Source organism: Mirounga leonina, unplaced genomic scaffold (assembly GCF_011800145.1).
Source record: "Mirounga leonina isolate KUSES-001 unplaced genomic scaffold, KU_Mleo_1.0 Mir_151, whole genome shotgun sequence".
NCBI lineage: Eukaryota > Metazoa > Chordata > Mammalia > Carnivora > Phocidae > Mirounga > Mirounga leonina.
In genome coordinates, this window is record NW_023270377.1 from 100,429,679 (window position 1) to 100,445,218 (window position 15,540).

The following is a 15,540-nucleotide window of genomic DNA, read 5'->3' on the forward strand; positions in this document are numbered from 1 at the left end:
AAGTCCTTAAATTAAAAAGTTCATCTGCTTGGTGTCTGCTGCCATTGGAGGCATAAAAAATTAATTATAGAATTTTGCTTTTGGTTTTACTTTAATTTTTTGCTCTTAGTCTTCATCAAAAAGACCTTCCTGTTTTGTGTTTCTTGAGTAAAAGGAGTTTTTGTTTTTCTCTTTTTTCTCTCCAGAAGGAGAAATTGCTTTATTGTTTGTTCTACTTATATAAGTGATACTTCATTATTTTTTTAAAATCCCAACATGCCAATACTTATGTGGCTGGGAAGATAACTATGATCACAAAGATGGCTCTCTCAGGGAAAGGCTTATAAATTGCACTCAGGTCATTCTGACTCCTGTGATTTCCCCAAACATGGGAAACCCAACTGGGTTCAAGGTTTCCCTGTTTAAAAAGGGAAAAATTCCAACATGCCAAATAATATAAAGAAAAATCATAACCCAACATGATTATTTTAAAAAAATTGGGGGGGCACCTGCGTGGCTCAGTTGGTTAAGTGTCTGACTCTTGATTTCGTCTCAGGTAATGATCTCAGGGTCCTGAGATATGGAGCCCCACTTTGGGCTCTACACTGGGCGTGGAATCTGCTTAAGATTCTTTCCCTCCCTCACCCCTCTCCCCCCTTAAAAAATTGGTACTTACTATTCATTATTATTACTATATTTTGCCATGTATATCCTCACAGAGATGTGTGTGTGTATATATATTTATTTCATTTAAAAATTATTTCATACTTTTTATTGCTTATTTTTTCACTTAATGTATTATAGGCATTTTCTTTTATATTGAAAAATCTAGTCATTTATGTCAGTAAATCTTTAAACAGTTAAATCCTTTTATCCTAAACTGTAGTTTTAACTTTATGATTCTTCCTTTTAACCTGTCACTTCCTTGCCTCTGGAGTTGGAGTCACTGCTAAAACTTCTGACTCTTTGCCAGTACTATATGCCTTGAATGCTTGTAAAGATAAATAATAAAGGCTATTTCTTTTTTCTTTTTTATTTTTTAAAGATTTTGTTTATTTATTTGACAGAGAGAGACACAAGCAGGGGGAGGGGAGAGGGAGAAGCAGGCTTCCCACAGAGCAGGGAGCCCAATGTAGGGCTCGATCCCAGGACCCTGAGATCATGACCTGAGCCGAAGGCAGACGCTTAATGACTGAGCCACCCAGGCGCCCTAATAAAGGCTATTTCAAGTTCCTTGGAGTAAGGACATTTGAAACAAAAAATTAATCAAAATGTGTTTGAATGATAAAATTTACGTGCATTGTTTTTCTTCATTCCTGGCTTACCCTCATCCTCATTTGTCTATGAATAATCTATCCAAAAGGAAGACTGTCAGTGACAATGACTTGAGGGATTTAGCTGGTCAGGGCTAGATAGCATTTTGCAGTGATAAACTTACTTGAATTTGAATGATATAAATCGTCTCAACATTTGTTCAAAATTCTGAATTTGATTTATTGTTATGTCTTGTTTTTAGATTTATGAAGGAAATATTGTCATTTCTCTATTAAATATAAACCTTATTGTCATATTAATGGTTATTTGATTACTTGATTATTAGGGAAGGGAGAAAAGAAAAAAATTAAGAACAGAGATGCCTACTCTAATAGACATGGCTACTGAAATTATTCAGATCTTCCCTCTTTCTTAGGTACCCTTGTTTCCAGTTAGAAAGTGCTAAGCACCTGTAGGAAGGTAAAATATACAGAAAGTGTTTTTGAAATTCTTTTCCTTGAAATTTCTCAAGAATGAAATAATTTACTTCCTCTTAACTTTGTTGTTTTAATATAAAAGGTATTCAAGTATTTAGTACTACATTTCATTTGTATCATTTCTTTCAGACTTGTTAAAATCAAAATCAGTATTTTTCTGATTCTTTTCTGTTAAAAATGCATCTAACAAAATACTTAGCTCTTTTCTTCTTTTCCTAACAAGCTTAAAGTTTTTTTCTTGCTTGATATTTATAAAAATAGTGAACATGAGGGGCGCCTGGGTGGCTCAGTCGTTAAGTGCCTGCCTTTGGCTCAGGTCATGATCCAGGGGTCCTGGGATCGAGCCCCACATTGGGCTTCCTGCTCCATGGGAGGCCTGCTTCTCCCTCTCCCACTCCCCCTGTTTGTGTTCCCTCTCTTGCTGTGTCTCTCTCTATCAAATAAATAAATAAAATCTTTTTAAAAAAAATATAGTGAACATGATTTGATAATTAGTTCCACTGTAGTATGACATCCTCATATGAACACCAAATTATAGATGTATTTATTAATGTTAATATCCCATGCAAATTACTTTATAAGTTTTAGTGCTTTAATATTTTGATCATATGTGACCTTGAGAAATATTCACAATTATACCTGCATCTTAGTTCTTCATTTTGTATATGCATTATTAAAATGAGAAATTGTTTAATAGGTTATTTTATAAAACAAATATTAACGAATAGTAGGCTAAAATTCCAATATGAGAAGCCTCAAATAACTGTCCCAATTCTTTTGTTATGTGGAATTCCGTGAATCCTCCTCTGAATAAGAAGTCATCAACAGGGATAAAGTTGCATTTAATGGTATTGTTTTAATGATCTTGCCATCTCCAAAAGACTTAAGCTTCTCTGGGGTTGTTTTTGTAATATATCACAATCTTGTGATGACCTGAGACCTGATGCATATCTACCAAAATACTCTCATGGTTTTAGCAATTGTTGAGTTATTCTGTTAAATTATTAGAGAATTCTAGAATTCTTGTCCACTTCTTAGAATTTTAATTGGTGGTATATAGATATAAAAGGTTTCTTCTTAAAGTTTCAATGTAAGATGGTGTTTTCAGCAATAATAAATAAATAATTTTTCCCCCTAGTATGTCTCCTCTTTGAATTGCTTTCACACTTTTTCAGTTGTTGTATAAAATCTAAGAAGAAAAGCAAAAGAATGTTCACATGCAACAGAAGAATACAGTGCCATGGTCAGAAAATATATTTACCACATTGCAAACACTCTGATGAAGTGCGGTATTTTTTTCTCTGAAATTTCCACATTCAACAGGAAACACAGACAGCAAGCTTGAGTGGGTGGGTCTCTGAGGTTAAAGCTGTTAATAAAACACTTGAAATTTAGTTTTAAAAAACGCAGAGCATTTCCAACCATGTTTAGTTTATTAACAACAGTAAAGTGTTCTGATGCTCTATACTGGGTGAGTATAGCTAGATTTTGTCCTCCTTCAAATGATTTTTTCCATCTCTTTGAAAACGTAAGTAGTTGATCTATGATTATGAACTCCTGCAGTTTACATTTAGTAGTCTAATATATGGGAAAGAATAGCTTGTTAACTTTGAGAATTGGCTAATAGAAGAGCAGTAAATGCTAAGGTTTCTTTTAGTACTCTTCATTTTAAAAATCAAATGCATGAAATATTCTTTTTTTTCCATCTTATTGTGACTAAAGGAATATGAGTTTGCACAGCAATATTAGGATGTTGGGCTAAATGGTGTCCTGATTGTCTTCAAGTAAGAAAACCCTATAATTTGAACTCACGATAATGGGAAATGTTCATCCTTATATTACTTTGAGTTCATTTATGAAAAATGAGATCTGAGCCAGTGCCTTTTTTTTTTTTTTTTTTTAATCAATAGCATTACATCTGTTTTAGGAAATGATGTTCTTAAATTAAGGAGATGTCATTCGGCCAAACTAAAAAAAGGTTTTGGCTATGAATACCCAAAATGATGGGGCACTTGTGTGGTTTGGATTCATAAGTAATTTAAGATACTTGTGGTTTAATTAATAGACTAAAATATTGCACTGAAAATTTAGATACTCATAAATCATAAAATGCAGGAGGTAGGGAAGGACCTAGGGTCATACATTGTACTGGTAAATTTAGATATTTAGACATAGATACTTACATGCTTTGTCTCATGAAAGGTCAAAACTAGTACTGTCTACTTATCATTATTTTAATGCTTCGTACTAGGTCTATAAATTTTATTGAGTATTCTTGGTGTTACTGTGCTTTTTAGTCCAGTCAATTTCTATGTGCTTCAGTGAATTTATTAGTGAAATATAAAACTATCAGCTTACAAGATTATTTATTATGTGTTTTTATGTAAGTAGTGTAATTCCTTATATTAACCTTCATATTAACTCTTCATGTCAAAAAGTAGATGTCATACATTTTCCATGAATTTTGGCCACTATAGGAATTTGAATATTTTTTAATATTCTACAAAGGTCCGTATCTTTTCTGAAAAGATTACTTAGTTCTCATCTTCATCACTGTGGTAGCTGACAATATGTAGATAGGTAATAAAACGTAGTCTTCTACTCCTTACCACAAGACAGAATGTTTTTTTAAAAAACAAAACAATCCACTAGCCTGCTACTATATGTAAAATGTAAAAAATTATAATATACATAATTATCATTTTCACCCCATCCTCTATTAAGGTAGAGGATCAGGGTGTAGATTTAAGGGTATTTAGAAGATAATATGCTGGCAATTGTTTAATACATCACAAGATGAGCTAAAGTTTCAGAAACTCTGGAATAGGCAATATTTATAATGTTGCTATAAATGAGGTAACTTGGTAGCCAGCTACTCCTTTGCTTTTTTCCTTTCTTTTCTTTTTCTCCTCTTCCCTATTTTCTCTTAAGTATGTCTTAAGATATACTCTTAGCATGTCTTTCCTTCCTTCTTCATACAAAGCAGATTTAATTTCTTAGGAAATTATGGGGTAAATAGCCACTAAATGCATTAATTTCTTTTAAGTAAACTATGTTTACTCATCTAGAATATGATCTATTAAGACAAATTCTAAGATTTGGTTTATAGTTGAGGGTATAAAAATAAAAATTTTTACATATCAAATTATTTCTGCAGATCCCCAAGTAAGCCCTTGGCACGGAAATTAATGGATTGGGAAGTGGTAAGCAGAAATTCAATATCTGATGACAGGTTAGAAACACAAAGCCTTCCATCACGATCTCCACCTGGAACTCCTAATCAGTAAGTACAGACTGACTGTAGACTTGCCTGAAGATCAAAATACGTAAATCTTTACATTTAAATATCTTAGTCAAACATGATTTTTGTTGCTCCAGAGCATTATTTCCACATAGCCTGAAGCTTACTGCATAAGTGGCATGGAAAAGTCTCATCGAATGAGGGAGTAGAACATTGAACAAGGATGCTCACTTTCCTGTACAGAGTGGGTGTCTAGCCAATAAATCAAGATCTATTAGTAATAGAGTTAAAATCTGGAAATGTGGTTGTTACTGACATAATCCTTTTTCATGTGGCTCTCCAGAATTCCTAGGGAAGCATATATTGTTTGAAAATGCTAAATGATTGTGATCGTCTTACCTAACCTCCTACCCCAACTGTTCCACCACTTTCTTTGGTCTGGAAAAAGGGGTTTCCAACATAAGTTCCCACAAGCTTAGCCATATCTGTGCTAAGAAGCCTATATTACTCACCACTTACTGTTTATATACTTCATTCTAGTATTTCTCATAAAAACTATGGTTTGGTATAGATAATAATAAGATAATCAACTTGTACTGGCTGAAGATGTTAATTTTATAATGTATTAACAAATATATTGTGTATAATATATGTATGTAATTAAATAATGATAAACAGATGTCAGTGTATTCATAGACTTTGTTCACCCAAAAGGTTGAATACAAAATATTTGAGTTTTGGTATGGAATATAATATTTGAAGTAGTGTAACTTCAGAAATATTTTAAACACATTAATATCCAATAAGTGTGTACTACATTCTACTTTTTTAAAAGATTTTATTTATTTATTTTAGAGAGCACAAGCAGGGGAAGGAGCAGAGGGAGAGGGACAAAGTAGACTCAGGGCTGGACAAGTAGACTCAGCACTGAGCACAGAGCCTGATGTGAGGCTTGATCCCATGACACCGAGATCACAATCTGAGCTGAAATGAAGAGTTGGACACCCAGCCAACTGACCCACCCAGGCGCCCCTGTACTAAATTCTAAAAGTTGTGTCACCAGTGGGTGTTTTTCAGCCCAAGAATAAACTTTTACCATAACAAAAGTAAAGTTTGGTTTAGAGAACATTACCTCATACCTATGTGTCTTCCTAGCTGCTAAGCTGCTAAAAAAGATAGACTCACAAGTTTTTCTCTTACTAATTGTAGATTGCTAAATCATCTTCCTTTATAAAATACTGCATATGTTTGGAGGTTAATCAACTATTTGAAGAAAATCCCGAACCATCTTTTTTGGTCCATTTTCCAGCCACCCGTTTCTCTATTTGTTACTAGTGCCACTAAATAATTAGAGCAGATTACAGAAGACAGAGGAAAGATGATTGAGTTAATTAATTAGCAGTAGCTCTGATTAAATTTCCTAGGTGATGAAACAGTTTTAGATATGATCTGAAAAGTTTTTTTTCTCAATCCTAAAGAGACAATATAGTGTGATGGTTAAGAGCATGGGCCCTGGAATCACTGAAAGTTTGAACTTTGAGCAAGTTAATTAATCTCTTTGTCCCATTTTCCTCATCTACGAATTATAATAAGTGTCTTTCTTGTAGTATTGTTACAAGGGTTAAATGAGGTGATATATATAAAATGCTTAGAACAATGCCTAGCACATAATAAGTGTTCAAATGTTAGCTGTCATAATTAATAATAATGAAAATAATAATTCATGTGACTGTCACTTATGTGGATGGAAATATGTTATACATTATTTATTTTTAGGAATTTTAAGAAGTCCCGTAAATAAAAGCTTTTATAAGGATTAAAAAAGAACACACACCAGAGATATTTCTGAATTATTTATCCTCTCCCTTTACTTTATACAGGTATACCTTGGCGATATTGCAGATTTGGTTCCAGACCACTGCAATGAAGCAAGTCACTGAATTGCTTCTATTTCTTAGTACATGTAGAAGTTATATTTACACTCTACTGTATTCCATTAAATGTGCAACAGCAATGTGTAAAAAATCAGTGTGCATGCTTTAATTAAAAACACTTTATTACTAAAAATGCTAACTACCATTTAAGCTTTCAGTGAGTCATAATCACTGATCACAGATTACTGTAACAAAAACAGTAATGATAAAGTCTGAAATAATGCAAGAATTACCAAAATGTGACAGAGACATGAAGTGAACAAATGCTATTGGAGAAATGGCACCCAATAGACTTGCTCCATGCAGAGTAACTGCAAACCTTCAAAACCTTTTTTAAAAAAAGAAGAGGGATGCCTGGGTGGCTCAGTCAGTTGGGTGTCTGATTCTTGATTTTGGCCCAGGTCATGATCTCGGGGTTGTAGTATCAAGCCCCGCATCAGGCTCTGCACTCTCTGGGGAGTCTGCTTGTGATTCTTTCCCTCTGCCCCTCCCCTGCTCATGCACTCTCTCTCATTCTCTTGTCTCTCTGAAAGAAATAAATCTTTTAAAAAGAAGAAGCAATAAAGCAAAGTGCAATAAAATGAGGTATAAATGCTCTAATCCTATAAATGCTGATTAAGACACTAAGTTGTAGTGACTAAAGCCTTCAGACATTAAGGTTGGTAGATGTAATAGATTGAACAGGTAAAACCCTTGTGGCAGATCACTGACTGTAGTTCAGATCTTAGACTTCACTTCCTGTTTGGTATTCTTTCTGTTTGAATCATACTATCTTTGTCAGAGATTTTGCTTAGTGTGGTTAGTGTTAAAACATATACCCACTTTCTAATGTAATCAAATAAGTAAGAAACTGGAAAAAGTTGAATTAAACCACATTTTCACTCAATTTTTCTTCCTCTTTATGTAGTCGAAATTCTGCATTCACACAAGAGGGAACCCGGTTACGACCATCTTCAGTTGGTCATTTGGTAGACCATGTGGTTCACACTTCCCCAAGTGAAGTATTTGTGAATCACAGATCTCCATCTTCAACACAAGCTAATAGCATCGTTCTGGAATCATCACCGTAAGACCTTTTTCATTAGCTTCCTTCTTATAAATAATAATGCCGCAGGGCGCCTGGGTGGCTCAGTTGGTTAAGCGACTGCCTTCGGCTCAGGTCATGATCCTGGACTCCTGGGATCGAGTCCCACATCGGGCTCCCTGCTCAGTGGGGAGTCTGCTTGTCCCTCTGACCCTCCCCTCTCTCTCAAATAAAATCTTTAAAAAATAATAATAATGCCCCAGATTGTTTCATTTGAAATAATCTGGGAAGTTAGGGTATTTGATAGAAGCATTTATTTATGCAGGGTTTTAAAACTTTTATGTATTTGTAAATGTGCTTATTTATTCCTGAGAGTTCTTTGTATTCACCTCCCAACCCCCCCCCAAAAAAAAACCCTCTTATTTTGTTGACTTAGTATGTTCTTAAACCTTTAGTTTCTACAGATAATGTAGCACTGTGGTCAAGCAGTAAAATACTAAAAGGTAGAGTTTTCTTAATATTTTTCAGGAAGGGAACCATAAGAATGAATAGACAATGTGGGAAAAATTAAGTAGCAAAGGAGAACTAAGTAAGATGACCATCATACTGAAAATAATCTTTTTTAAAATTCGTTCCTACCTCATATTACATACTGGTATATAAATTCAGCTTCATAATTCAGTATTTATACCCCATCAGTTTAATGCACAACATGCTTACCCTCACAATAACATGCAATGTCTTGATTTATTGGTTTATATAATGCAGTTAGTCCATATGCAATGAAAACAGTGTGAGAATTAGGGGAAAAAGGGGCGCCTGGGTGGCTCAGTCGGTTAAGCGACTGCCTTCGGCTCAGGTCATGATCCTGGAGTCCCAGGATCGAGTCCCGCATCGGGCTCCCTGCTCAGCGGGGAGTCTGCTTCTCCCTCTGACCCTCCCCCCTCTCATGTGCTCTCTCTCTCTCTCATTCTGTCTCAAATAAATAAATAAAAATTTTTTTTTTTTTTTTGAGAGAGTGAGAGAGAGAAAGAGCACAAGAGGGGGGAGCGGGAGAGGGAGAAGCAGATTCCCTGCTGAGCAGGTAGCCCGATGCGGGACTCGATCCTGGGACTCCAGGATCATGACCTGAGCCGAAGGCAGTCGCTTAACCGACTGAGCCACCCAGGCGCCCTAAATAAATAAAATCTTAAAAAAAAAAAAAAAAAAAAGAATTAGGGGAAAAAAGTAAAATTCTTTATAAGGTACATAGATAAGTAAAAAGATTAATGTTGAGAAGAAGGAAGGGGTATAGGATGTAGTGACTGTGATCAGGGCTGAAGAAAGAAGGGGTCTGAGAGTGATGGGTGGAAGAGTAGATGGACTGATTAGCAAAGCAGGTAGGTATAGGAGCTTCAGAACCATGTGACAAGATATAGAGGAGGTGTGGTTGTCCTCACTATAGGGCCAGCCGAGGAGGACTGGCTAAGCTATTAAGACAAGTGGAATTTTAGTCTCGGTAACATATCTTGGTAAAACAATTTGATTGTGTGTGTACAGTAAAAAGGATGGAGGAGTAGGAAGGACACATACTACACAGTGACACATGTGGAGAATGAGTTGACAGGAGACAAGGCTGGTGGAGATTTAATTTTTTTTAAAGATTTATTTGTCAGAGAGGGAGTGCTCGCTTGCTCACAAGCAGGGGGAGTGGCAGGCAGAGGGAGAGCTGAGCAAGGAGCAGGAAGCGGGACTCAGTCCCAGGACCCTGGGATCATGATCTTAGCCAAAGGCAGACGCTTAACCAACTGAGCCACCCAGGCATCCCTAATTTTTGATTACTTTAAAAATTATCATTGTATACTTTGATTTTTAATAATTATATATTTTCTAATTCTAAAACTTTAAAAAGTACAGTAATTAAAGCACATGATCGAGATGTTAATTGATTAAATTTGAAAATGATATACTTTTAGCACATAGAAATAAACCATATAGAGGAATCTCAAAAGCCCATCTTAATGCAGAACAAAACAATATAACTCCCAGGACCTAACCAAATTATCTCAGTCCATTTTTGAAGAGCCCTTTTCATACAGACACACATATATGTATACATACACATAAAATTGAGTATCTCCATATGTACATTTTATAGGTTCATCAATCCATAAAAACCTTTGTTCTGGGGTGCCTGGGTGGCTCAGTTGGTTAAGCGACTGCCTTCGGCTCAGGTCATGATCCTGGAGTCCCAGGATCGAGTCCCGCGTCGGGCTCCCTGCTCGGCGGGGAGTCTGCTTCTCCCTCTGACCCTCCTCCCTCTCATGCTCTCTGTCTCTCATTCTCTCTCTCAAATAAATAAAATAAAATATTAAAAAAAAAAAATACTTTGTTCTGGTTTTCTGACCTTAAATGGAGATGCAAGTTCAGGACAGTTTGGCATTGTGCAGGTTTTGCTTTCCCATCCTGATCCACAAGAATTTCAAATGCTTGGACCTTTCTCTTCAGACATGTATTTTATGAGGCTTATGTGTTTGTATTCAGCTTTGAATCTCTTAACACTGCATTTAAAATTCAGGTCTGAAAAGATAAGCTTAATGATAAATGAATAACTTACATTAGTTGCTTACAGTCAGCTTCAGAAATTATCTCACTGTTCCAAGACAACTCAATGAAATAGGAAAGACATGTAATCCCCATTTTGTAGACGAGAAAGCCACACTTAACAGGACTTGTCCCAATTTACATAACTAAAAGTCAGGTCTTCCCTACCTGAGACAACCATCAGAACTTGGTGTCTAAGACAAGGCTTTGTTAATTGATCAGTTGGTTGGTTGGTTGCTTGGCTGGCTGATATTTGCAATCCAGAGAAAATATTTTACAACTTGGAATCCATAGGTTTTAGTTTTGGCTAAATGTGGAAAGAATTTGGACAATGTGTTGGATGAAGCACAGAGCATTTCAACATGTATTGAAACAAATCTTGAGATCATCTCACCAGTTCCCTGTTTTTTGAGTACAGGGCCTTTGAGATGAAACCTGGGTCCAGACCTCAGTCACTTGGTAAGGTCACCTGCTTCACAAGGAGAAAACACTATTAACTCATAGGTGTGTTTATTATGGAAACAAATAGGAGTTTGTTTGTACTGCTTAGAATAAAGTTACCATTTTTAGGCAGGGGTGATTGAGACTACAGTCTGCCATTTCCTTCCTTTCTTTAAATGTTTCACAGAAAACTAGACTCAGTTTGTGATTTTCTGAGAAAAATAATAACCCTCAATTAATGTGAAAATACTTAACAGGTGTTTTAGTAAATTCACACCACAAATATTAATATACTTCCATTAATATGTAACAGGGAAGCTGTAGAAACATCCGTTTCTACAAAATCATCATGAAGCATCTGAGTTGGGTGGTTAAGATTTTATTTTTTATTTTCATACAAATTGCTAAAGACAGCAACGTTGAGCTGCTTTGACTGCAGAATAAGCTGCTTTCACTGCTGCTATTGAAGCATTCATGAGGAAATTTAAAGCTGACTGGACTGAAATAAATCAGCAAAGTTTTTGCCTACCTGGCTTCATTGACAGTTTTAACAAATCTTTTGTTGCTATGTTACAATATATTGCTCTCTTGACAACAAAGTGCACTTTAACATTTTCATTATTTGCTCTTCACTTAACATTTTTTAAAATGTCAAAGTTGAGGATAAGCAAGTTATTTGTATTGAAAAACCCCAATATGAGAGTTGGGCATTGGAACACTCTTAAAATTATATTCCCATCTCCCCTTCTCCTTTCTTAATGTCCAAAAGTTTATACAGGTAATCTGTCCACAAAATTTTTTGTGTGGGTAAATTTTGAACATTATGTTTCAAGCTCTGGTCCCATTCAGTGCCCCCTCCCATCATTTTAGGCAAATTATTGGTTTTAAGTATATTAAAACCATTGAGTTAGAAATACGTTCTCAATTAAAGTAAAAATACATGTTATTAGAGCACAGATCTCTATTGATCTTGCATTCTCTCCATTTAAATATAAGTCGTTTTTATTAGAACTTAAAATACAGAGCAGTATTACCACTTACAACCAAATGGCATGATAGAAAATAGTCGTGTTCAGGATGTGCTCTGATAAGTTCTGTTGAAGCCTCAGATACTGTCAGGAGGGTTGCTTAGCTTTTGTATATTTTATATACTGGCTTCTGAGAAGCATTTTATTTGGAGAAGAGTTTACTGCTACGTAGTGTTTGGAAACCTCTGAGTTAAAATAACTTTGCTCCTACCTTTTACAGTTGTTTTAAGTGCAACTATAGCATCATGTTCAGAGCACAAGCTCTGGATTCAGGCTGGGTTTAAGACTTGGTTCCACCACTTCCAGTTATGTGACCTTGGGTGAGTCATTTTATCTCTGTAAGCCTCCATTTCCTCACCTGTAAAAAAAACAGGATGGTAATATTTACCTCATAGGGTTGCTGTGAACAGTAAATGAGATGTATAATTTCTCTGTTAAGCAGAGAAAAGATGCTTAGTAGATGTTAACTATAATAATTATATAATTCTGGTTAATTTGGGGGGATATACTGGCAGCCTTTAAGAATATTATCAGCCATTTGGGCACCTGGGTGGCTCAGTTGGTTAAGCGACTGCCTTCGGCTCAGGTCATGATCCTGGAGTCCCGGGATCGAGTCCCGCATCGGGCTCCCTGCTCAGCGGGGAGTCTGCTTCTCCCTCTGACCCTCCTCCCTCTCATTTTCTCTGTCTCTCATTCTCTCTCTCGCAAATAAATAAAATCTTAAAAAAAAAAAAAAAAAGAATATTATCAGCCATTTATCTGTCTTCATGTTTGAAGTATAGATTTCTGGTCGAATACAATGAGGAATTCTCCAAATTCTTAGCTTTATCCTTAGGCCCTAATCACAAGAGACTCTACAGATTTCATAATCCTGAAATATCAAATCCATTTCCCTGAGCCGTTTTGCCTGGACTGTCCCCATCTAGTCTTTTCTAGTGAGTCACCACAGCTTTGTCCGCACTTCATCAATTCCTTTCACTTAGTCTTTAAAGATTTGCCTTCACTTTGCTCCTCTGAGCTACTACCAGTGAAAACTTAATGTCCTCACTCAGCTTAACCCAATTCCCATGCCAATCTTGATCAAGTCTAGCAACTTACAGTTGACCCTTGAACAACATGGGGGTTAGGGACACCAACCCCTATATAGCTGAATATTCACATACAACTTTTGACTCCCCAGAAACTTAACTGCTAATAACCTGTTGTTGACCAGAAGCCTTGGGGATTCAGAGGGCACGCTGTATTTGATGCTGTACTTGTGGCAGCAAGACTAATTATATAGGTCGCTGGGCTACTGTAGCTGCAGTATACCTAACCTGCTCTCCACCTTTGGCAGGTGTCTCCAGTACTCACTTTGGGAGCTAAGGTCGGGGACTTGGAGTTTGGTTGAAACCAGGCATTTCAGGTCTGGGACCTTGATTCTGAAATAGATTCCTACTGATACAGTAATATGACATTTTCAATTCTATTATCATATTTATCTTATCCCTGAGAGTTTATATGCACTTTTTAAATTTTCTTGAGCATTAACTAATAATCAGTCTGCAGTGGTGTTTACTTCGAAATACTGTGAATGTCACTATAAATTAGCCAACATGTCAAGAAGTCTGAATTTTGAATCAGAATTTTATCTACATTTTACCTAGTATAAGTAAAGTATAGTAGGGTTACTGCCCAGTGAGAACTTGGATAGCATTAGTGACTGTAGTTGAATGAGACATGAGCTCCTGGTATGCATCTTAGAACATTAGAATCTTAAAATGAGCCATCAGTCCTGGCAAGTTTGTATTACCATGTAACAAGAAAATACGGGTTTTGTTTGTTTTCTAGTCTTAAATTATAATAAACTTTATTCTTCTATGAGTGGTATGTATATACAGTTGAATCTTCAGCATTGTTTTTTTAATTCACAATTTTCAGGGTTTACTTTGCCTGTTTTTCCTTTTTGTAAGTAACAAAATAATCCCTTTAGGTTTATACTTCTTTCTATATCCTCCTTGTAGCAGATCTTTTCTAGTTCCCATCTTTAAATTAAGCCAAAGGATTACCTTTACTTGTAAGATGTCAGCCAGAGCTCTGATGCCCACTTTTTTCCTTGGTTCCTATCTCCCTAGTCCTGTCTGAACTATCTGATAGATGCTGGCTTTCTCTTTAAGTCATAGGTCCCTTCTCTCAGGGGAATTATTTCTAATGTGGCTGTGTTCCACTGTGCTGCCTGGTTGTTCTTCCAAAGTATATGATAATCTGTTTATTCTTTTATAATTAGCAGGTGTGGGAGAGGTTGTTTTATTTTATTTTTGCCTAGAAATAGTATCTTTTTTTACAACTGGTCTGTTTTATGAAATTATTTTAAATATATTATAATTTCTAATTATAATGCATGGATTGCTTATGAAAGTCATCTTCCTAGATAATTGAGTAAGTAATTAACTATACTCATAATCTCCACATTAGATATGAAGTAGGAAGTTATTTGTTATCATAAATTGAGTTAATACACTTGGAATATGTCTTAAAATGTAATTGATAACCTTTGTTCAAAATGAGAATTTCAGTCTGTGCTGACATCCTTGATTACTTTGATAGATTGTATTAGATAGAGACACAAATAAATATATAGATATAGATGGAGTGTGGTTATTGGACGTGGAGACATAGAAAGGACAGTTACTGGGATTACTGGGAGAGTACATAATTAGTTTATAAAAGCTCCCAGACCAACCTATCCCTCTACAACAATCTGACATCTGGAGAACCTGACCATCACTCTCTGAGAAGTTATTCTAACAAGAAAGTTACATAAAACAATGAGAGAAGGCAGATAGCCCTTTTCCTGAAATCTGAAATTACAGTGTTCTTTCCTGTGTTCTGTCTTGACTAATCCTCTCAGTGCATGCTGCATTCTCCTCACCTTTTCTTTAGAACTTGGCTTAAATCCCATCCCAAGCCTGTGTGCTTGGCTCTCTTCCTTTCTGTGTTTTCCTGAAGACTTTGAATGTTTAAAGGGGAGGTTATACTCAAATACCTACTGGAATCTCACAAGTAACCGTGGGTGGGATTTATGCGGACTGGGATGCCCATGGCCCAATCTAAAGGCAGCAGCTCATTCTTGGCTTTGACCAACGGTAATGCAGTTTTATTTTTTCCAGAGCTTCCAGATTTTCCGTTCTGGAAATCCAGATACATATGTAATTTTTTAAATGTAGCCAATTAATTCACATTTTATAAAGAAAAAATAATGGGCCAAATGTATGTTGGCCAAAATTGGCCCACAAGCCATGAATTTGCAACCAGTGTTTCAGGACAATGATTTCTATTTAGCAATGCATAATAAAAATCACTTCTGGAGCTTTTTTTTTACTATATATGCCTAATCTTTAGTGCCAGTAATGTAGCTTGAACAGTTTTAGCGGAATGTCCCATAATGTCAGTACTACCCCTCTCTTGTAACTGAGCATTGCCACTGTTATGCCCATAACAGATTTGGCTCACTTAAGATGTTGCTTTACAGATCAGGCTTGAGTTTGTCCCTGTTGTATATTTTAGAACTGTTATATAT

At 35.8% G+C, this 15,540-nt stretch overlaps 1 protein-coding gene and 1 pseudogene across 5 annotated transcripts in view; both read left to right on the forward strand.

Moving 5' to 3' along the window:
* The window catches only part of PTPN4 (protein tyrosine phosphatase non-receptor type 4), a 233,599-nt gene that overhangs the window by 173,961 nt on the left and 44,098 nt on the right, over nucleotides 1–15,540 (forward strand). For all 5 annotated transcript variants that reach the window (XM_035008194.1, XM_035008191.1, XM_035008195.1 and 2 more), the window contains exons 14-15: nucleotides 4,888–5,013; nucleotides 7,813–7,971. In XM_035008194.1, the coding sequence (XP_034864085.1) occupies nucleotides 4,888–5,013; nucleotides 7,813–7,971 (285 nt within the window). The remainder of the gene's footprint in view (nucleotides 1–4,887; nucleotides 5,014–7,812; nucleotides 7,972–15,540) is intronic.
* Nucleotides 262–388, forward strand: LOC118012746 (annotated as a pseudogene).